Genomic DNA, 23,856 nt, shown 5'->3' with positions numbered 1-23,856 from the left:
TTATAGAACATGATCATAATATACAATTGGCCTTCCATATCTGTGGGTTCTATGTCCACAGACTCAACCAACTTGAATTAAAAATATTAAAAAACAGTAAAAATTAATAATACATTAATAAAAATAATACAAATAAAATATAGTATAACAACTATTTATATAGCATTTACATTGTATTAGGTATTACAAATAATCTAGAGATAGTTTAAAGTACTACATGAGAGAATTTATATAGGTTATATGCAAACACTATGCAGTTTTATTTACATCAGGGACTTGAGCAATCACAGATTTTGGTATCTCCAGGCCTTTTGAAATCAATCTTCCACCTCTGTGAATACAGAGCAGCAATTGTAAATCTCCTTTATTTATGATGTTTTCCTTTTAGCTTGTGTTATTTCATTTTAAAATGAAAGAAAAATAAATGAAAAACACGTTAAGCTCATCTGGAAGTTCACAAAGATACTCTTAGATTATCAGGGCACCATCTAGAAAATTACAGATGTACCAGGGAATTGTATCTTGGAGAAAAATGGAAATAGCTAACAATCCACATTGCTGAGGGTTTGTGGGAACGGACTTTCATCCAAGCTACTAGACTTTCTAACACCACAGTTCTTCACTGGTCTGAAACCCCCTTCACTCTTCAGCCTTCCAAAGTGTCTTGGAACAGAAGGAAGATGAGACCTACTGGTGAGGGAGCAACCAGGTAGCAGCAGATTCCTCCTTGACAACAGCGCAGAGTTGGTCATAGAACAGTTAAATGGCTATCTGTTCAATTCTAAAATTGTTATTTTTCCCTTTTAATTTTATATCTTAGGCATGCTTTCATGTTATTAAAAATTATTTTGAGAATTATTTTTACTCATTATATAATGTCACTGTGCAAAGTATAATTTATTTTATAATTTCCATATCATTAAACATTTAAGCTGCTTCTACACGTTTGCTGCCACCCTCTTGTATATGATTTCATGCTCCCACAAGGTAAAGCTTTGCAGAAGGCAAGGTTTATAGCTCATAAATGTTTCAAAATTCCTGTCTGCCCTGCCAAATCACATTAAACGTAATACTGTGAACAAAATAGATTATTAATATATGAAGCAACAAGCATTAAATATATCTAGAATATTGTTTTGGGATGGAAATTTTTAACATAGGTGATTATTTCTGTAATACTGTTTGCTGTTGCATGAGAGTTCAAGACTTTTTACTTCTTTCTCGAAATCTTCTAGGTTTGATGAATTCATTTCTATATATTCTGAATCTCCAAGTTGATATCTAATTTCAAGTTGACAACCTAGACAGTAGTTACTCTTTGGGTATTAAATTCAAAGTACAGTGATAGAAATATCTTAAAGAAAAAAGTGAGACAGACAATAGAATTGACAGATGTCAAGCTTGTTTCTTCCCATTACTTTCTGATCTTTACTCTTCAGAACATCATTATATAATTTCAAAATTACAAAGAGGAGTAACAAAAGTTATTTAGCTTTTCAAATCAAAAGCCTTGGAATCAGAGGCTCGGAATATTTTTTTAAAGTACAAAAATGGAAAGGAATGGGAGTTGAACAAAAATTACTTTTATTAAGCTAGTTTGAAAGTCAACACTGTTTCTTGCCTTCTATACACTTTTTCTTTCTTTCTCTCCCCCCCCTCCTCCAACTGCAGAAGACTTGCTTTCTCCAAGTTGATCAATTAGTTACTAATATTTGAACATTTTGGTAATTTAGAAAACAACCCTTTACTAGCCACTGGGTTGCAAAGCAACCATAGCAAGTATGGAAGGAAGCTTTCCATATATCAGCTAGGGTTGAACAACGTATCTCATCCCCAGCTTCTCAAACTTTGCACCTGGAAGTGTCCATTGCATAGGATGGACAAACTTCCAGATTCCTTTTTTCTCCTTTAAAACTTTTATTTTAGTTTCAAGGGGTACATCTGGAGGTTGGTTACATGGGTAATTGCATGCCATAGGGATTTGGCGTTCAGAAAATTTTGTCACCCAGGTAATTAGCATAATAGCCAATAGGTAGTTTCAAAGTACTCACTCTCATTCCACCCTCCCGCTTCGAGTAGGTCCTGGTGTCTATTGTTCCCTGCTTTGTGCCTGTGTGCATTCAGTGCTTGGCACCCACTTAGACATGAGAAGATACAGTATTTGGTTTTCTGTCTTCAGTAACTTCAATTAGAATAACGGACTCCAGGTTCATCCATGTTATTGCAAAGGAAACAATCCGGTTCTCTTATATGGCTGCATAGTATTCAATAGTGTATGCGTACCACATTTTCTTTAACTAGTCCACCATTGATGGGCATCTAGGTTGATGGGCATCTAGGTTCATTCCATGTCTTTCTTATATTAGACAGTTCTGTGATGAACATACATGTGCATGTGATTTGACAGTAAAACAATTTGTATTTCTTTGGTCTATATCTAGTAATGGGACTGCTGGGTTGAAATGTAGTTCTGTTTTAAGTTCTTTGAGAAATCTCCAGGCTGTTTCCACAGTGATTGAACTAATTTACATTCTCACCAGCAGGGTATAAGCATTCCCTTTTCTCTACAACCTGACCAGCATCTGTGACTTCTTAACTTTTTATGGTCGCCATTCTAACTGATATGAGATGGCATCTCATTATAGTTTTGATTTGCATTTCTCAAATGATTAGTGATGTTAGGCACTTTTGCATATGCTTGTTGGTCCTGTGTATGTCTTATTTTGAGAATGTGCATTCATGTCCTTTGCCCATTTTTTAATGGGGTTGTTTTTTACTCTTTCATTTGTTTAAATTCCTTATAGATTCTGGATATTATATCTTCATCGGATGCATAGTTCATGAAAATTTTCTCCCATTTTCTAAGTCGTCTGTGTACTCTGTTGATAGTTTCTTAGGCTGTGCAGAAGCTCTTTAGTTTAGCTAGGCCTCGTTAGTTTTTGGTTTTGTTTCTATTGCTTTTGGAGTCTTCATCATGAAGACTGATGTCCAGAATGGTATTTCCTAGGTATTCTTCTAGAGAGTTTACAGTTTTTGTTTTACATTCAAGTCTTTAATCCATCTTAGTTGATTTTTGTATATGATAAAAGGTAAGGATCCAGTTTTAATCTTCTGCATATGGCTAGCCAGTTTTCCCAGCACTATTCATTGACTAGAAAGTCCTTTCCCCATTGCTTGTTATTGTCAGCTTTGTTGAAGATGAGATAGTTGTGTGTGGCATTATTTCAAAGTTCTCTAACTTGTTTCGTTGACCTATGTGTCTGTTTTTGTACCAGTATCATACTATACTGGTTACTGTAGCCTTGTAGTATCATTTGTCATACTGTGCTAGTTACTGTAGCCTTGTAGTGCCATTTGAAGTTGTATGTGTGTGGCATTATTTCAGGGTTTTCGAACTCGTTTCATTGATCTACCTGTCTGTTTTTGTACCAGTATCATACTGTATTAATTACTGTAGTCTTGTAGTATCATTTGAAGTTGGGTAGTGTAATGTCTCCAGCTTTGTTCTTTTTGCCTAGGATTGCTTTAGCTATTTGGGCTCTCTTTTGGATCCAAATGAATTTCAGAATAGGTTTTTTCTAATTCTGTGAAAATTGTCATTGGTAGTTTGATAGAGAATAACATTGATTGTGCAGATTGCTTTGAAGAGTATGGCCTTTTTAAACAATATGATTCTTCCAATGGAATATATTTCCATTGGTTCATGTCATTTCTGATTTCTTTTGTCATGTTTTATACTTCTCATTATAGAGATCTTTTGCCTTCCTGGTTAATTGTATTCCTAGGTATTTTATTATTTTTGTGGCTCCTGTGAATCGGATTGCATTCTTGATTTGTCTCTCAACTTGGATGTTGTTGGTGTATAGAAATGCCACTGAATTTTGTACATCGATTTTGTATCCCAAAACTTTGCTGAAGTTGTTTATCAGAGCTAGGAGCCCTTGGGAAAAGACTACGGGGTTTTCTAGGTATAGAATCATATAATCTATGAAGACAGATAGTTTGACTTCTTCTCTTCTTATTTGAATGCCTTTTATTTCTTCTCTTGCCTGACTGCTCTGGCTATGACTCCCAGTGCCATATGAATATGAGTGGTGAAATGGGCATCCATGTCTTGTTACAGTTTTCCTGGGAACACTTCCAGATGCTTCTTCCCATTCAGTCTGATGTTGGCTGTGGGTTTGTCATAGATGGATCTTATCATTTTGAGGTATGTTTCTTCAATGCCTAGATTGTTGAGGGGTTTTAACATGAAAAGCTGTTAAATTTTATCACAAGCCTTTTCTGTCTGCATTTATTAAGATGAACATGGAATTTGTGTTTTGAGTTCTGTTTACATAATGAATTGCACTTATTGATTTGTATATGTTGACTCAACCTTGCATCTCAGGGATGAAGCTTTCTTGATCATGGTGGATTAGCTTTATGACATGCTTCTGGTGTTCACTTTACTAGTATTTTGTTGAGAACTTTTATCTATGTTCATCAGAGATATTGGCCTGAAGTTTGCTTTATTCATTGTGTTTCTGCAGGTTTCATGGTATCAGTGTGACATTAGCTACATAGAAAGAGTTAGGGAGGAGTTTATTCTCAATTTTTTGGAATTGTTTCAGTAGGATTGGTACCAGCTCTTCCTTATACACCTGGTAGAATTCAGCTGTAAATCTGTCTTGTCCAGGGCTTTTTCTGGTTGGTAGGTTTTTTTTATTACTGAGTCCATTTTGGAATGCGTTATTGGTCTGTTCAGGTTTTCAGTTTATTACTGGTTCAATCTTGGGAGGTTGTGTTTTTCCAGGAACTTACCTATTTCTTTTATGTTTTCTGGTTTGGGTACATAGAAATGTTTGTAATAGTCTCTGGATTTTTTGTTTGTTTGTTTTTTGTATTTCTATGGGGTTAGTGGTAATATCCACCATCATTTCTGATAGCATTTATTTGGATCTTCTCTCTTTTCTTTTTAAGTCTAGCTAACAGTCTATCAGTCCTATTTATTCTTCCAAAAGGCAAACTTTTGGTTTTGTTGATCTTTTGCATAGTTTTTATCATCTCCATTTCACTCAATTCATCTCTGATTTTGGTTATTTTTCTTTTGCTAGCTGTGGGATTAGTTTGTTATTTGTTTAGTTCCTCTAGGTGTGATGTTAGATTGTCAATTTGAGATCTTTCTAATTGTTTGATATAGGCATTTAGTGCTATTAATTTTCATCTTAACACTGTTGTAGCTGTATCTGGAGATTTTGGTATGTTGTATCTTTGTTTTCACTAATTTTAAAGAATTTCATGATTTCTGCTTTAATTTCATTGTTTACACAAAAGTCATTCAGGAGCAGATTGTTTAATTTCCATTGAATTGCAGGGTTTTTAAAAATCGTCATGGTATTGATTTCTATTCTTATTGTGCTGTGGTCTGAGAATGTGGTTGATATGATTTTGGCTTTTCTGAAATTATTGAGAATTAGTTTCTGACTGAACATGTAGTCAATTTTAGAGTATGTGTCATGCATGGATGAAAAGGATTTATATTCTGCTTTTGTTGAGTGGACTTTTCTGTAGATGCATGTTAGTTCTATTTTGTCACTTGTCAAATGTAGGTCCCAAACATCTTTGTTAGTAATCTGTCTTGATGATCTCTCCAATATCATCAGTGGAGTGTTGAAATCTACTATTATTGTGTGGTTACCTAAGTCTCTTTGTAAGACTAAAAGACTGTTTTGTAAATCTAGGTGCCCTAGTGTTGGGTGCATATATTTAGGATAGTTAAGTCTTTTTGTTGAGTTGAACCCTTTATCACTGCCTTTCTTTGTCCTTTTTGATCATTTTTGGTTTAAAGTCTCTTTTGTCTGAAATAAGAATAGCAACCCCTGCTCTTGTTTGTTTGTTTGTTTTCTATTTGCTTGATAAATCTTTCTCCAACACTTTACTCTGAGACTGTAGGTGTCCTTGAATGTGAGATGCGTCTCTGAAAGACAGCATACACTTGGGTCTTCCTTCTTTATCCAATTTGCCACTTGATGCCTTTTAAATGGAGTGTTTAGCCCACTAACATTCAAGGTTAATATTAATATGTGTGGATTTTATCCTGTCATTCTATTGTTACCTGGTTTTATGTAGACATGATTGTGATTTTGCTTTATAGCGTCAATGTTGTATGTACTTTAGTGTGTTTTTGTAGTAGCCAGTAATGGTCCTTTCTTTCCATATTCAGAACTCCCTATGAACCTCTTGAAAACTAGGTCTGGTGGTAATGAATTCCCTTAGTATTTGCTTGTCTGAAAAGGATTTTATTTCTGCTTTGTTTATGCGGTCTAGTTTGGCTGAATATGAAATTCTTTGTTGGAATTTCTTCTCTTTAAGGATGCTGAATATAGGCCCCCAGTCTCTTCTAGCTTATAGAGTTTTGTCTGAAAGGTCCAGTGTTAGCCATTGATGGGGTTCCCTCTGCAGGTGACCTGCCCATTCTCCCTAGCTACCTTTAATATTTTTCTTTTCACATTGACCTTGGAACATCTGATGACTATGTGTCTTGGGGATGGTTGTCTTATATAGTATCTTGCAGGGGTTCTCTGAATTTCCTGAATTTGAATATCAACCTCTCTAGCTAAGTTGGGGACATTTTCATGGACAATATCCTCAAATATGTTTTCCAAACTGCTTGCTTTCTCTCCTTGTCTTTCAGGGATGCCAGTGAGTCATAAGTTTTGCCTCTTTACATAATCTCATGTTTCCTGGAGATTTGTTCATTTTTGAAAATTCTGTTTTTTTTATTTTTATCTGACTATGTTAATGTGAAGAACTAGTCTTTGAGTTCTGAGATTCTTTCGTTGACTTGATCTATTCTGCTGTTAATACTTCTGATGTGTTAAGAAATTCTTGTGGTGAGTTTTTCAGCTCTATCAGATTAATTTTTTTCTTTCTTAAAATGGCTATTTCATCTTTCATCCCTTGTATGGTTTTGCTGAATTCCTTAGATTCCTTGGAATGGGTTTCAGTCTTCTGATTCTCAATGATCTTCATTGCCATCCAGATTCTGAATTCTATTTCTGTAATTTCATCCATCTTTTTTCTAGTTAAGAATCATTGCAGAGCAACCAGTTCAGTCATTTGGAGGTAAGGAGGCAATCTGGCTTTTAGAATTTCAGGAGTTCTTGAGCTGGTTCTTTCTCACCTATGTGGGGTGATGTTTCTTTAATTGTAGCATAATTTGAGTATAGTGGGTTTCATTCCTATATGTTTTCAGAGGGCTGAGGCTTTGTGCAGGGTCTTCATTTGCAGTTGATTTCTTGTCCTTGGTTTTGCAGAGGACTATATTACCAAAGTATTTTGGTGTTGAAGTTTGGTTTGCAATTCAACAGATAGTGCTTAAACATAATGGCTGGTAGATAGACTCTTAGCCAGCCATGCAGCCCCTCTGTGTTTCCTCACATTTGTAGCCATGCTCCCCCTCAGTGCTCTGAGAGTGTGTGATCCTCTCCCACTCAAGTGCTTGTCGTAGATCTCAGCTTAGCACTCCCAGACTGTGCACTGCAGGCCTGAGACAAGCTTAGGATTTTTTCTCTCCCCCAAGCTTGGTCACAGCAGGGGCAGAGACCTTGGCTTGCCACTCAGAGCCACTGCCTATTAGACTAATCAGCTGGGAAAAGGTGATTGTATTGCAGGCCCAAGCTGGGGGCTCATGACTGGTGAAGAGCAGGAGGGTAGGGAGAGGCAGGCTTGCCTCTTTTCCAGAGGGCACTGCAGCATGCTGAGAGTGCACAAATTCCCAGATTCCTAATCCATCCCTAATTACTGGCTAGAGGGGGATAAAATCCTGATACTGACACATGTGTTTGGATGGCACTCCTCTGTCTTTGTCTTCTGCTCCTGGGCAGACAAGCACAGCAGGTACCATTTATTCTACAAGAAATTTCCGAGTGTCTGTAACAGCACAGGGTTAGTAGTTAGGCAGTAGACCTAGGCCATGAATACAATATTTCTCATCGTGGACACTTTACCTAGAGTGACTACCATTGTGATCAGGCCAATTCTGGAGATGTATTTATTTTATTTTATTTCTTATTGTTAGTTGCCGAAGGGTCGATTCTTCTACAAGTTTTATAAAACCTCAAAAACTAAGTGACAACACTTAATTGATACTTCTTGTAACAATTAAGTTAAAGTCAGAAGAGCATTTCCTTACTCAGTTCTGGGAAAGTAAAAGGCAATCCCATACCAACTGGGAGAGTTAATTCCAAGGCAGGTTTAACATTGACCTGGGCTCTTTACTAAAATAAGAAATGTACCTGCCTTGAGCTTACTCCTGGTCCTGACATGGAATATACTTTTGAGAAATTTCCATTTTTTATTGATTCACAATTATTGTAGTAAGATTGATCATTTGTATCTGATTTTGTCACGCTATCTGGAGGGCTCTGTCCCTTGGCTGGTTACACAGCAAGACTATGTCTACATGACCAGCTGAGTAAAAGGAAACCTGGCTGAAACTGAATTTTAGGTCATCTTTTTGAAGGTGTTTTTTCCACACATCCATGATTTCTAGACCCAGAGAGAAGAGAGAAAATGTATTCTGGTATGGTCCTTATAGAGAGAGGGCAGTTGGACCCTTCATCTAGCTTCTCTGAACCCATTTCCCTGAACCAGACTGTGGCCGTGATACACACCTTTACTGTAACGCAGTTTCTATGCTTTATCATTTTCTTGCAATAAACTGCAAATTTGCAAGCACTGTCACTTGGATCCTGCCAGTCTTTTTTTTTTTTTTTTTTTTTTTTTTTTTTTTTTTTTTTTTGAGACAGAGTCTCGCTGTGTCACCCAGGCTGGAGTGAAGTGGCCGGATCTCAGCTCACTGCAAGCTCTGCCTCCCGGGTTTTTACGCCATTCTCCTGCCTCAGCCTCCTGAGTAGCCGGGACTACAGGCGCCCGCCACCTCGCCCGGCTAGTTTTTTGTATTTTTTAGTAGAGACGGGGTTTCACCGTGTTAGCCAGGATGGTCTCGAACTCCTGACCTCGTGATCCGCCCGTCTCGGCCTCCCAAAGTGCTGGGATTACAGGCTTGAGCCACCGCGCCCGGCCGGATCCTGCCAGTCTTTGTTAGCAACAGAAGTCTGTCTAAGCGCCACAGTTAGTGTGTGCTTACTGACCTAGGTAGGCAGACTGGATTTACAAGGAAACATTAACAACAGGCAGAAAGAACAAATTGTATCATTCCTTAGACAGGCAAGAGAATTGGACAAATCGTCTACAACCACCAGGTCATGCATTTTTTGGCAATTTTTGTTAGAGTTTGTTTTTAGACAAATAAATAATGAATGATAATTGCACTGACACAAACCATTAACTTTTCAGCTTTTGAAATTCTTTAAAAACAATCTAAACTGCACCAGGCTAACAAAACAGATATTAATGATTGTCTCCGTGAATGAAATAGGGAAACTTACATAATTATTGCCTAGGTGTGGGGAGAATTCCTCAAGCTGTCAGTTCTTGGTTTTTCCTTGTGCAGAGTGCTCACCTGAGAACAGAAGATATGTTTTGATCTATAAGCTCAGAGACTGAGTAAGGATGAAAACAAAGTTTCCTAGCTTTTTTCTATTTTTCAAGGAAAGTTCAATTTTCCTGCAAGAATGTCATTAGAGCCACCGTTTGCCTCTTCGTATTGTCTAGAAATTAGTCACCAAAATATATGAGCTTTGACAAACCATCATCTGTTTTCACTGCAAAGTAGCAATATGAAGTCCTGGGTGGGATAGGTCAGGGGGCAGTGGGTGTGGGAGATGTGAGTTGGGAGATAATAACATCAAAGAAACCCTGGGGAATGAGTATTGATGTTTCCTTGTTACATGACCTGGCTCTGCCTAAGCAAGCCCATATCATGTATTTAAAGTGCCATTTTATCAGGAAGACATTCTAGGGTCCTTCTGTTTAAATAATTCAGTGAGGGTTTTGTGAAAATGAATTTATAGGCCAAATGAACACTTGGGTTATATACAGAGCAGCGCAGGTGCCATTACTCCAAATCCCAGTGCTATTCCACCATCCGATATACACAGAAATATTAACCTAGGATGATGGCAAGTTGAGAGGCTCCAAGTATTTTTTCCATGATAGTGGATTCATTACCAACATATTTTGCATTACTTCTGTCTTTTAGGTAGAACTGAGTATCAACGTCAGTCACACAATATAAAAGCAATATAGGTCAAAATCTCCAGCTTTTAGAATAAATTTCATCATTTTGCTCCAGCTTTTATTTGCCAGTTGTTCTCTGGGGACTCTGAGGATGTCACCTGTTACTTGTATCAACATGGCAATAACAAATAGTGCCAGAGACCTCTGAGGAGAACAAACTCAAGACTCCTCTTCAAGAGCTCCTCTGGTTCTATGCTCTGAGAAATGTTGGGCATAGTGCTGCAGCACTCCCAGACCCTGCTCCAAGGCAATCTTTTGCTAACTATTGTTCATTTTGCAAACGACGCAGCACCTGTTTGGAACCCATGGCTATGAAGTACTGGAATGAGAAGTAAACAAAATAAATATTGATTCATCCTCTAGCGTCTGCCAGAAGTCAAGCAAAGCAAGTCATTGAAAATCTTTACAATTCTTAATATTCTTCCTCAAGGTCTGTCTAATCGACAGACTAGAAATTTTGAGAAAAATTTAATAACAATATGATATCAGTAACAAGAATAATGATATTTATAGCAAAATCAAGCAACCCACAGACATATCTAGTGAAAATAAAAACATCCAGAGGGAAATATATCAAATGCCAATAGTGGTTGTATGAAGATTGTTTCATGGGTAGTTTTAAATTCTCTTTTATTCTCTGTTCTTTCTATTTTTCATTATTCATAATCTGGTCAAATATTAAAATGGTAGTTTCAGCCATGAAAAAATATTATAAGGCAGTAAAGTATGTTAATTTGCCAAATTAACAACATCTTAAGATGAGGGAAAAACCATTTGCACTTGAAACAGTCAAGGAAAATTTGGTGTAAATGCAGAGAATGAGACAAATATTGAAGGGCTGAGGACAGAAGAGGATTCTACATACGGCTTTATAAATCTGTGAATGTTTTGTTCATTTTTACTCTGTGGTTCATTTTTTGTTTTCAATGAACTTTTATTTGTAAAAATAAGCAAAAAATGATGACTATGCACTTAATGAATAATTGCCATAGCATACTAATTAATTAGTTTGCTAATGACATATTAATCATATATAATTACCATTAGACGGGGAAGTGCACATGACAAAGAAGAACAAGAGACTCCTCCTTCAAGAAAGCTGGGTTCAGAAAGACAGAGACAGTCAGGGGACAGGGAAGGGAATAAATGAAGTCTGAGAAATATGCATTGTTATTGCATATCAAGTGTTGTCAAACTGAGCTAGAGAAGGCAGGCACATCATGGAAGGTGTTGCAGACATGCTAAGGTGTTTGAACTTAATCTTAGGTTATTACCTATCAGAGTCTTCTAAGCAGAGGAGTATTCTAATAAATTCAGATCTGATTTTTCTTACTCTAAATGGTTCAAAGTCAACTGATGCTTTGAAGCTAAGTTTAGTGATACAATGTTTTTCTTCTTCCATAGAGTCATATATATTTCTAATTCCAAATTTTTTCTTTATAATTTGTATAACCTGACATATTAAAAGTGAGATAATGTGTATTAGATTTCTGAGATGATATAAGAATCACATTTAAAACACATGTCACACATACATTTTTTAGTCAATCATGGTGACCTTTAACCTGACGAGATCCCTTACTAAAGCTGAGGAGTAGCTCATATGTTCTTATAAAGGACTCCTTGATCTGCAACATTTGATACTCTTTTTTTTTCCTGAAAGCATCTTCTTGTTAGACCCTAGTAAACTTTCTCTTTTACATTTAAGAGAGTTATAAATTTAAACATGCATGAGTTACAACTTCAGCAGAAGACCTTATTCAACAAAGAATATATTTAAAGGAAGCAGGGAGAATGGATGGATGAACATCAACCACATTACTTACTCCATAACCTAATTGAAAAAGAGAGATTTGGAGTGAAAAAACTCTCTTCCCAGGAGAAAATGACCAGAACTTTAACTGTGGCTCATTCAGGCTTCTAGAAAACCAGAAGATTTGACATCCACTGGCATTTTTCCTAAAGGTGGGTTGCTGCAGAGGGCTGTTTCCTTGGAAACATTGTTTATTGGTCTGTACCATGGTAAAAAGTCCAGGGTTTCTACACTGAATTAATGACAGATTCAGATAATTTTTATGACCACTGAAGCTCAAATTTCATTGTGTTACCCTTCTATGCTCATTAATTAACATTATATTTCTTAGGTCTTGAAACCAAGAAAGTAAATTGTAACAGTCATCAATTCTGAGTAGTTGGTAGTCAGATATTTGTTCTATCAATGTTTTTCTGTATTTTAAAAATTTCTAAAAATTTTTATCTAGGCAGCAGTAGAAAAATTGAGCTAAGTTTGTGAACTTATATCAAACCTAGTCATTTAAGTTTTTTTTTTTTTTGACTTATTTTTTAGGAAAGACATCAGTATTAGGTAAGAGAAGTTACTTAAGTAAAAATAATTTTAGTAATGTAACTTCTCGAGTGTAGTGAGCATAGTATTATAAAGAAAATATATTTGAATACATTTTGAAATGCAGTGGGAAGAAATTTGTTTGCTAGTGTTTGGGGAGACACCAAGTTCTGTTAATGATAGACTTTAATAAAAATTGTGGTAGTACAAGGAGCATTTGGATAGCATTGTATTTTAGATAATAAATTCTGGACTACTGAAGTCTACTCTGAGTCACCAATTTCAGTGTTGCCCTATCACCAAATATTTTCCATGGTAGTTATCTGGGTTGCCCTTTGAGAGGTTATTTTGCTAAAAGCAATATAATTTCTAAATTGAAGTTGGCAGAAATAAAAGTATTCAAGACTATATGTTACTATTTCCATGATAAAATCTCCCTTTTAGACCTGTGACCTGACTTTGTTTGAAGAAAAGGAAATTAGGTGGGCTAAGGGTCGATTTAACTAGTCTGCCACCGTCTATTTCACTTACTGCTATAGTCACCGCGAGAGTGGGAGAAAGCCTACATAGAATTTTCCCCAGGCATTAAAGAAGAGTCTGCTGTTACATTTGCAACCAAGAAACACAAGATTCTCTGAGGTTTTCCCCCTGCTGGAAGTCATGATTCTAGTGTCAGTTGTCCCATTTCTTTGGTGGAAATGGGTGGTAGAAAACTGCAGGTAGTCCCGATCCCAGCGCCGTCCTCAAAAGGAGAGCCGGGAGCTTCTACACAGAACATTTCCAGGTATGTTTAGCACCATAACTCACCGCTTGGAGAGCCAACATGACTGCAGAGTGTTTGGAATATGTGTGATGCCTGTTTGCAAGCCACAGGCAGATTCTGAGGACTTTTCTTGATAAATCGTGTAGTCATGCTTAGGGTCTCTCATGTGCTTACTCAGGACTGGTTCACTTTTAGCCTGCTTGACCACTTTTTTATTTTTGCCCTTTTCCCTGACCTGGTAGAATAGGCCTGGCTACTGAGTAAAGGCTGGTGAATAGCCAGGAGGAAACTGTGAGTAGCTTCTAACCACTTTATGAGTAAATTCTGCTCCTTTGCACCCCTCAGATCGTTCCTCCTGAGACAAAGGATAGTACGGGAATAAAGCAAATGTGTGTATTAAAGAGTGGAAGAGATGCAAGGAAAAAGGAGCTCTCTCCTGAAAGAAGATGGCTCATGTGAGGGGTTTTAGCATTCCTGCGCAGGCTTCAGCTGTCCTTGCTCTTCAGCTCTTCTGTTTGCCTGTTGCCGTTTGTTCTACATTGAATTTATACATGAAATTGAAACCACTTTCAGCCTGTAATATCTTGCTCTTGATTTGGGACAATATTTATAGCTTCTGTTTTACGAAATTATTTTGAGCCACCAGCAATATTTATAATATAGCTTATCCCCAATATTCAATTGGAGAATTGGATATTGTAAATGTATTAATGTAACGTGATATTTAAATTAGACCCACAAGTTTATTTATTTATTTATTTATTTATTTATTTATTTATTTATTTATTTTTATGAAGTCTCGCTCCTCTGTCACCCAGGCTGGAGTGCGTGGCAGGATCTTGGCTCTCTGCAGCTTCTGCCTCCCGGGTGCCAGCATTTCTCCTGCCTCAGTCCCCCAGGTAGCTGGGATTACAGGCATGCACCACCATACCCAGATAATTTTTGTATTTTTTAGTAGTGACAGAGTTTCACCATGTTGGCCAGGCTGGTCTCCAACTCCTGACCTCAGGTGATCTGCCCGCCTCAGCCTCCCAAAGTGCTGGGATTACAGGCATGAGCCACAGCTCCCAGCTAGATTATTTTATAAAACTAATAATTGCTTTTAATTGATCTGTTTTGTGATATCAATGGTTTAAATGTCTGATCTACTCAAAACAAAGAAAAATCTATGATTTTAATTTTGAAAAGTTATCCAGCATCACATTTTTTCATTGTTCTTGACACAAATCATACCTATATTTTGAAAGACTTTTACAATTTCAATCAAATGAATATACCTAAGAAACTGGAAACATTCACATTACATCAATAGAATATTATATTTTACCTTTATGGAGAGGCATGATTAAATTTATATAAATGATATAAAATCTGATTTACATTTTAACTGATGACCAGTTTTTTTGTCCTCTTGACCACATGTGACTCTACATAGCCAGTACCAAAATGAAACAAAACAACAGCAATAATTTAAAAACTTGTTAACAAATTTTGTGATCTTTCTGCCCTTCCTGCAGAATAGGAAATGCCTCCAGCCATCTACACATCCACACATATATAGAAAGCAACCTCTAAAGGCCACATAGTCCAATAATCTTATCAAAATGGTAAGATTTTTCTTTCCTTCATGGAAGAATTTTACATTTATTGACAGTAATTGGCTATTTCTAAAGAAGTTAGGCTTTTTGTTTATGTTTCACATGAACAAAATCCAAGGTTATAGTTAGATTCTAAAATAACTAATTTTCATCTAATCGATTGTCTGGAAACTTACCAGACTCATGAGAAATTGTCTTAACAGTAAGAAGCTTCACGCTCTCTTTATCAGACTGAGGTCTATTTGAAACAGAAAACATTAAATTAGCACCACAGTAATCAACATTGAATGTTTGTGAAAGTACTGTGACACAAACAGAATGATGAAGATACATATGCATATATATGTATGTGTGTGTGTATATATACATATGTATATATACACACACACATACAATATACACACACACATACATATATCTTTCCAGGGCAAGAACTTTGTCTTTTCACGTACAAATACACATATACTTTTTAGCAATTTTTACTTTTTCTGCAATCAAGCCAGTAAATCCCTGCCACTCTCTTATAGTGGTGATTGTCAGATAAATTAAAAATTAGTATTAGTTGTGTGAAACACTTGGCACAAGGTCCATATTGCACATGTCTCCAATTCTGAATTATGGAGAGGAAGACATATAAATGTTTACAAACCTTTTGGGCTTATGCTGAATTCTGGAGATAATCCTTTTCATGAAGTCCTGAGATACTGTAGTACAGTATCTGAACTGTCTATTTTAATCAAGAGTTCTCACCTATCCGAAAGAGTTTCAAACTCTAATTATTTCCTTTGGACATCTCAGGAGTCTCTAAGTCATATGAATAGTAATGTAGCATTATTTCTAAAGTTTACAACCTTATGAAATGTAAAAACACTTGTATGAAGGTAGACCGCAAACTCATGTCAACAAGGAAAACAAGGTTTGTTTTGACATGAAAAACAGTTCATCACATGTCTTTGCAGCACCTTGGTTGTTACAGTTGCTTGGATTGGTAAAATCTGCTTTATTTTAATCAAGTCAAAGTAGAACAGCCATCTACCTTAAAGGCACTGAGAACTGGCTCAAGGTAGAAGCACGATTTTCTCTGTGATAAACATTAAAAATTGTCACTGGGAAAACTATCTAAAAACTCTAGGGATTTTTTCTATGATATTTTGCCTCATAATTATGTTCCTTCTTCTACTTTTTCCATTTCATCTTTTTATTTCCCATTTTACCACTCCAAGATTAAACATGACCTTATATTTGGAATTTCTCTGTTAAATGGAGAGAGTTCTGACAAATAGTCAAAGCCAATATGTAGTGCTTCTACACTTTAGAAAATAATCCAAAAACGTATAAGTAGAGTTAACAATAATTTTCACATGTAAATGGTAGGATCTAAACAAAAGATGATATGGGCTTACTTACTGATCATTTCCATTTTCTGGTGTGCCTAGAAGAAGAGGGAGTTGTTATTAGAGTTGCAAAGAAGTTGGCTACCAAAAATCTGAGCCCCTGTAACTCCCTTACCTGCCACCCACTCTTTTCTATACAGAGATGTTTCTAAGCCATTTTAAAATATTTTAATTTTCCCCTTGCCAAGCCATTTCCTCTGGTATGGTTAATATTTATCCTGGCATTCATGGGATAGTCCTAATTAGGTCAACCCCACTACATTTAGTTCTGGACTAATCTTGATCTTGTAGTTTCATATCACTATGTGAAATTACTGTTCATTATTGCATATCCCATGGACAACAGAAAATGTCTGTTTATTTCAGTATCTCTGAAAAAAATCTATTAAAAGTATTGAAGATTTTATGCCAGAGAATTGAAGTTTTGACTTTCTTTTATACATTGTTCTTTTCTGGGACACAAATCACTGTTTGTGGTGAGCTACAATGTAGATACTATATCTAATTGTATCTTAAACCCACTGATTCAGCCTCTCAAAAGAGCCCTGCAAAATATCACAGAGGCTACTAGCTGCAACTAATCTTTTGTACTCTTTGCCAGGCTGCTTCACAACTGTCTGGTAGAAAACACCTGGGGTTTAGAGTGAGAACTCAGAATGATTCATTCTGCATAAGGACGTGGCCTCTCTGGAGTGAATGTTAGTGATCAAATCTTGCATTAATCTATGGCCAATCAGGCCAACTGTTTAATGTGATTGCATAAGGTTTCCCTTGTTGTGCTCCTTTGCTCTGGTTTTATTCCATTGCTACTCAGCTTCTGTTTCTTAGATTTCCTTTCATATTTAATCTAAATGTTGTCATTGAATATGCCCTTTGAATGTAATTCTCCTGGCCTTGACTATCCTTATTTATAAAGACCCTAACTTCCACTAATATTTTGGCTGCTTCTATTTCTGTCATCTTGGTTAAGATATCCAATCATAACTCTTAATCCCTAGGATTTAACCCATGGCACCATATGCTGCTGACCAATTAGACTTAACCTCATCTTTGCTCCATCAGTAAGGATTTAACAGCATTTTTTTTATTCCTATGTGTCAAATACAGTATTAACTGTGATGCTAATAGCCCTGTTTTAAAATGAGTTGATTTTTTTAATTTATAATTTTTGTGGGTACATAGTAGGTGCAGATATTCATGGCGTATAAGAGAGATTTTGATATAGGCATGCAATGCATAAGAATCACATCATGGCAGTGGCGTATTCATCCCCTCAAGTATCCTTTGCGTTACGAACAGTCCAATTATATTCATTGAGTTATTTCAAAGTGTACCATTACGTTTATTATTGACTATAGTTGCCCTGTTGTGCTGTCAAATACTAGGTTTTATCCATACTTCATATATTTTTGTACCCATTAACTATCTCCACTTCCCCTCCACTACCCTTCCCAGCTTCTGGTAGCCATTATTCTACTCTCTCACTCCATGCGTTCAATTGTTTTGATTTTTTAGCTTCCAGAAATAAAAACATGGCAAGTTTGTCTTTCTGTGCCTGACTTATTTCACTTAACATGATTACTTCCAGTTCCATCCATGCTGTTGCAAATGACAGGATCTCATTCTTTTTCATGACTGAATGGACATTATTGCGTATAAGCACCACATTTTCATTATCTCTTCATCTGTTGATGGACACTTAGGTTGCTTCCAAATCTTGGCTATTGTGAACAGTGCTGCAACAAATGTGGGAATGCAGGTATTTCTTTGATATACTGATTTCCTGTGTTAGGCATATATACCCAGCAGTGGGATTGCCGGATAATATAGTAGCTATATTTTTAGTTTTTTTGAGGAACTTCCAAGCTGTTCTCCATGGTGGTTGTACTAATTTACATTTCCACCCACAGTGTACGAGGTTTCCCTTTTCTCCGCATTCTCTCCAGCAAAATGTATTGACATTTTTATATGCCTGTTTTAATATTTTTTCCCTAGGAAACTATAGCAATATTCTCATTAGCAGATAGATGCAAGCCAACAGACTATTTTCTGCATATATACCATTCTTATTTGGTTAAAGCTCAGTCCACTGTCAACCTTGTCCAGGTAAGCTTAATTTCGTATTGAAATCTCTGATTCATGTTGTCTTCCACAGAGCAGAATGGGTTTACTAATTTCTCGAACTAGATAAAGTCTCTCCCACATACTTGAAGAGTGATTAACTGCAGATATTTAATGGTGCTAATTTAATGATAACAGTGCTTTAAATTCTGTCTCAGAAACAAAGTTAACAATAACCAAAAAGATTTGGCTCTTTGTACAATTGCCAAACTTGACTTTAAAATACTTACGTCTTCAGAATAGCTATCCATAGTGGTTGGAATTTTACACATCCACAGAAGCCTCTTTAATAGAAAATGTCAACTTTTCAAATACTGTATTCTTAAATCTTCCTATGTAAAGTAATTTTTAGTATAGCATTTTTTTTTTACAAATAAATTTAGCACATTAATTTTTACCTATCCTATATACTCAACACTCACAGGCTTCAATTTGGATAGCCAATTTCCAGTAATAGATAGGATTAGTAGGTAGTTCAGAAACTTAGGGAAATTAAACTGACTTATAAAAATGCTGTTTCCCCTCTGAAAACTGAACAAGGAGACATGTTTCAGACTTTAAGAAGTTTATTCACTGATTCCCAAAGGAAAAGGCATTGATTTGTTTTTACTTTTCACGAAGAGCTAAAATGAACTCTGCTGTTTTGGTCTCCTAGTTTCTCCTGGTACTGTCACGATCATACTACAACTGTCCATGCAATGCACGGTCAGTAGGTGGCTTTAGGGATAACATTCATTAGTGTCCTGGGGGGCACATTGTCCATGAGGTAAACAAAGAATAATGCAGCTTATATTCCTTTTAAAAATAATTGCTTTTTACCTTTTAACAGTTTATGAGACTTAGGTAGAGTTTTTTAGTGACATATTTAGAATTAAAGTGGGGAAAGAGAATTCTATTTACTGTATATTTAAAAATGTAACTCAATAAGCATATAGTAAGGGCCTGCTTTAGGTACCATGCAATGTGAACAATATGTGATTTGTGACTTGGAGGGGTTGCCTGATTTTCAAGAGAGGTAGGCACATGGAGAAATAAGTAACTATTCTATGGTATGATAAATGATATAATCCAAATATGTAGCATTACAATTAAAGGTAGAATTCATTCTGCTTGAAGAAGTGGTATGTTATAAAAAGATACAGTAAATTTGTGTTTGAGTTGAGTCCTAATGGGTAAGTTGGAGATTCGGTGTGTTATGAAAGGTAAGAGGTGGGCTGGATATTCCAGAAGGAATAGTATGGATGAGGGCATGGTTACGTGATACTACATTATATGACCAGGGCTGGGCTGTGAAATGGAGAGATAGTTTGGAATTAAGGTAACATGACAGCTGAGCTGTGGGAGTTGAAGGGGTATTTAGATGAAGGTTGAGTAAAGAAGAGTCAAAGTTCCTGGAACAGAAAAAAAGACAGTAAAGACTAGAATAAATCAGAATTTAGTTAACAATAATTTATCAGTATTAGTTTACTAATTGTGACAAACATACCATCAGATCTTAATAAGCGAATAGGGGAAACTAGGTGTGGTGACTCCCTGTACTATCTTTGCAATTTTCCTGTAACTCTAACTCTATTCTAAAACAGAAAGTTTATTTTTATAAAGGATAAAAAATATAACATGGTCATGGAAGATACTTTCGTTGGGTGTGTCTCCAAGGAGAGCAATTAGTCACAGAACATTTTTTGAGATTATGGGCCCCTGAGCTGAATTCTTAGCAATCCCTGTCTTTATTTTCTGTTACATAGAAATGGAGTTAATCTTTACCACAGACAAGGTGTCATTTTTATGCCCTCTTTACTACCATATTCCCCTGACCACCCACAAAATTTGGGCTATTTCATTAAAAAGAATTTTCCCACATTTGATAATATCTACTAATAGTATTTAATTCCTACCCTGCAATTCACTAGCATTCAGTGGGTGTCTGTGCCCTTCATCCTTTGTTTCTATGATCAGGAAATACATTTCATTTCTTTCTATAACTCTTCTCTCCCTTTAAGAATTTAAAATCAAGTTTAAACTGAGCATATATTCATTCTTCTTTCAGGAAAATAAGAACAAACACAGTTACCTACCCGGGTCTGCCTTCCAGCACATTCGGTACAAACCCACCAGAACAAATACTGAAAGTGTTATTACAATCAAAGCAATAACCACCGGCAAAATAATACCTAAAAAGAATTGGAGACGTTGTCAATTAGAGTGGCTACTGAATTTCACAGCGATAGTTTAGTAACTGAGCAAAAGCATGAGTATTTCCTTTCTTCTTTAAACATCATTCTATTAAAAACATATTTTAGGCAAAGATTTCTCTGATTCATGGGGTTTCCTCTAGTTGTCATTTTTGACATAACCACTTGATGTCAGTCTTGTAACCTTTCTGAAACAAAATTCCAACCTTAAGAGAGAGTGCCCCTTCTTCCTGGAGACTGAAGAAGTGGGGAGATGGAAGACTGGAGAAGCAGAAGTTGTACTCTAGATTATAATTAATTCCACATTCACTCATTACATTTTTTAGTACTTTATAATGAAGTTACTGGGAAAATATATATAACCCAATTGGGATTGCTCTCGTCCTAATGCTGGCTTTCTAAAACACTCACAAATTTCTTTCTATAATAATATCTAAAAACTAGAAAAGGCATAAAATATTGTAAGTAGATATCACAGTGAAGATGATTCTTAAAAATGAACATGATTCAAGAAAGATAGGTGTATGTGTGTCTGTTTGGGGGAGTGATGTTGCTGCAGTAACTTAGGGTGAGTTTTTCATATTTGTATTTCCTTCCTTCCTTCCTTCCTTCCTTCCTTCCTTCCTTCCTTCCTTCCTTCCTTCCTTCCTGTTGGCTATTTCTAAGATGAAAAGTACAATGATAAAAGCAAGAGAGCTGTCATAGACACACAACTAAAGGAAATTAAGGTGACTATTAGTTTAGCATATTTGCTTGCATACATACTCCTTATATATTTATCAGGGGTGGGAATTATTCTCCAATTCACCTGTAGGATGGTTCACACTTCCATTGTCAGAGTTAAATATTTGTTTTAAGTAAGTTCTGCTGATTTCACAATAGATCTTAGGTGAAATTATTATTGCCTCCCAAAGTGAAGATGCCGTGAATCAGCAAGTCAGTAATTTCTATGATGACTTATTTAATGGAATGGGTTTACCTAAACTTAATAGAGCCTTTTATAGTAACAGCTTTGAATATAGTCTTTTTATTCTTAATTACTAAGGAAATTATTTAATATTCTGTATTCAGTCTTAGCACACACATAAACGTTATATAACATATATAGGTTTTAGTTAAAATGGAACATTTTTAAAGGTCGTTTTTAATATTCTATGAAGGCAAACAATCTGTTTTTTGATATAATTTATTTTTTGTTTTAATTATTTACTTGACAAAAGTGAAATATATTCAGGGTATACAACCTGATAATTTGGAAATAATTCACTTTTACAGGGACATCTACCTGTGCATTTTGGCTTATCTGAAACTAGTGCCATCGAGTCATGCTTGGCCCTTGATTGTAATTGCTAAACACTAAGCTAAGAAAAAAAATTGCCAAAGTGTGCTTTTTTTCTCTTCTCTTCTCCTTCCTTCCTTCCCTCCTTCCTTCCTTCCTTCCTTCCTTCCTTCCTTCCTTCCTTCCTTCCTTCCTTCCTTCCTTCCTTCCTTCCTTTCTCTCTCTCTCTTTCTTTCTCTCTCTCTCTTTCTTTCTTTCTTTCTTTCTTTCTTTCTTTCTTTCTTTTTTCTTTCTTTCTCTCTCTCTCTCTTTCTTTCTTTCTTCTCTTTCTTTCCTTCCTTCTTTTTTTTTTTTTTTGTCATTAAGACCCGACTCACCTGTGGGAAATTTTCAGAGCAGGCAGCAGTTAGATAGTATTGTAATGGGATTGCAGGCTCAATAAAGTTGACAAAAGGCTGCCCATAATCTGATTCCTCCCCTTTACTGGTCATATGCAAAATTCTGTATATCTACTGCCATTAATGAAGATATTGCTATTACTCACTGGAATAAGACCGGCTGGTTGCTGAAGTGCTTGCATTTTTTCCACCCTCACTGCCTATTACTTTAAGAAAGAAAAAAAAAAGTCACTTTTGGTTAATGTGTGCCAATCCTTGCAGTCCTCCCTCCACCCTCATTTAAGGAAGCAGCCATGATTTGTAGGTATGATGCTGCAAGTGCAAAATATTCAGTCTCATTCTGAAGGAGCTGTTTTGTGAGTCAAGACTGGTAGTGCTTCCTTGGTGAAAAAGAAGGTCAGGTAGAGCAGATTTCCACTCAGACACACAGATATCATACCTGGAGACTGTGAGGTGTTTTCTGGAATTGTAACTGGTATTGAGGATACTGTACCAGCTTTAGACGGTGAGGCATCTGGTTGTAAAATGCTACCTGTATGAAAATTACAAATGTAGAATCAGACTAGGGTATTAAGTCTTCATACGGGATTTATTTGCAGATTCAAACAGTTTGCCTCTCTGAAGATCTGTGAAAACTATTTATTGTCGAATAGTAGGATAAATGCAATCATAACACTAAACCGTAAGTTCATCCATTCCTTCTGGAAAGGTAATTAAATTTAGAATCAAAAAGCCTGAGTATCAGTTTTACATCTTCAGGAACTCGCCAAGAAAACTTCAGTAAGTTTTTTAGTGTAAGTTACAGCCTGTATAACCTACTGCATAAGATTCCTGTGGGATGTAAATCTATGCAAAAGCATTTTTCAAATTTCAGATATTATAACTTTGGCTGATGGTGATTTCTTTTTTCTATCGCACATAGTTAAAATGATCATAACTGCACAGGACTTCAGATTTTATAATATTTATCAGCGATTGAAGGGAAAAAAATTGCAGCTGAGGCTTTGGTTAGAAGAATTGAGGAAAAATCAAAGAAGACTCCTTCATTTTCATCCCTAAAGTTCAGCAACTGGTTTTATTATGTGCCTTTTCTAGAGTAACTGCTGCTTGGCTGTTTTTTTTTTTTTTTTCACTAGTGTCCATGCTCTTTTTTTTCCCCAAGGGAAATATAAATAAAAAATGTATTGTTGTTATTTGTTTGTTTAGTTAACATTTGCCATCTTCAATCAGAAGGACTGAAGCAAAATTTATAAGTAAAAATCTACTATCCAAAATCCATAGCTGTCAATAAGTTTAAAGGACATATAAATAATTAAGTATTGTATAAGTTGAAAACATGTGTTCTTGTGAATTTGCAATAAAGTACAATTTGTACTTGGAAAATTTTTTGAAATTTTTTTCTCTTTCTCTTGCAGTATGAAGTGCTCTATTTAAATCACACCTGTTTGCCTTGTCTGTTCTCTGAATTGCAAGTTCCTAGAGTGTGAGAGCCATACTTGTCAACACACCCAACGTGGAGCTCTGGCCACAGGGGGTGTGCAGTCAAATGTAGCTGACACTAAGAGGCACTTCTTATGATTAT

The 23,856-nt window shown here is 36.0% G+C and overlaps 1 protein-coding gene across 1 annotated transcript in view; it reads right to left on the bottom strand.

The window, feature by feature from the left end:
* The window catches only part of EMCN (endomucin), a 119,828-nt gene that overhangs the window by 5,648 nt on the left and 90,324 nt on the right, over positions 1-23,856 (bottom strand). Inside the window, exons 6-11 of the mRNA XM_050792509.1 lie at positions 22,714-22,806; positions 22,421-22,480; positions 20,481-20,576; positions 16,298-16,322; positions 15,067-15,128; positions 9,435-9,508 (exon numbers count right to left, since the gene is read on the bottom strand). Coding sequence (XP_050648466.1) covers positions 9,474-9,508; positions 15,067-15,128; positions 16,298-16,322; positions 20,481-20,576; positions 22,421-22,480; positions 22,714-22,806 — 371 coding nt within the window. The 3' untranslated portion in view covers positions 9,435-9,473. The remainder of the gene's footprint in view (positions 1-9,434; positions 9,509-15,066; positions 15,129-16,297; positions 16,323-20,480; positions 20,577-22,420; positions 22,481-22,713; positions 22,807-23,856) is intronic.

This window comes from Macaca thibetana, chromosome 5 (assembly GCF_024542745.1).
Source record: "Macaca thibetana thibetana isolate TM-01 chromosome 5, ASM2454274v1, whole genome shotgun sequence".
NCBI classification, from domain to species: Eukaryota; Metazoa; Chordata; class Mammalia; order Primates; family Cercopithecidae; genus Macaca; species Macaca thibetana.
This window is presented reverse-complemented; position numbering and strand designations above follow the sequence as displayed.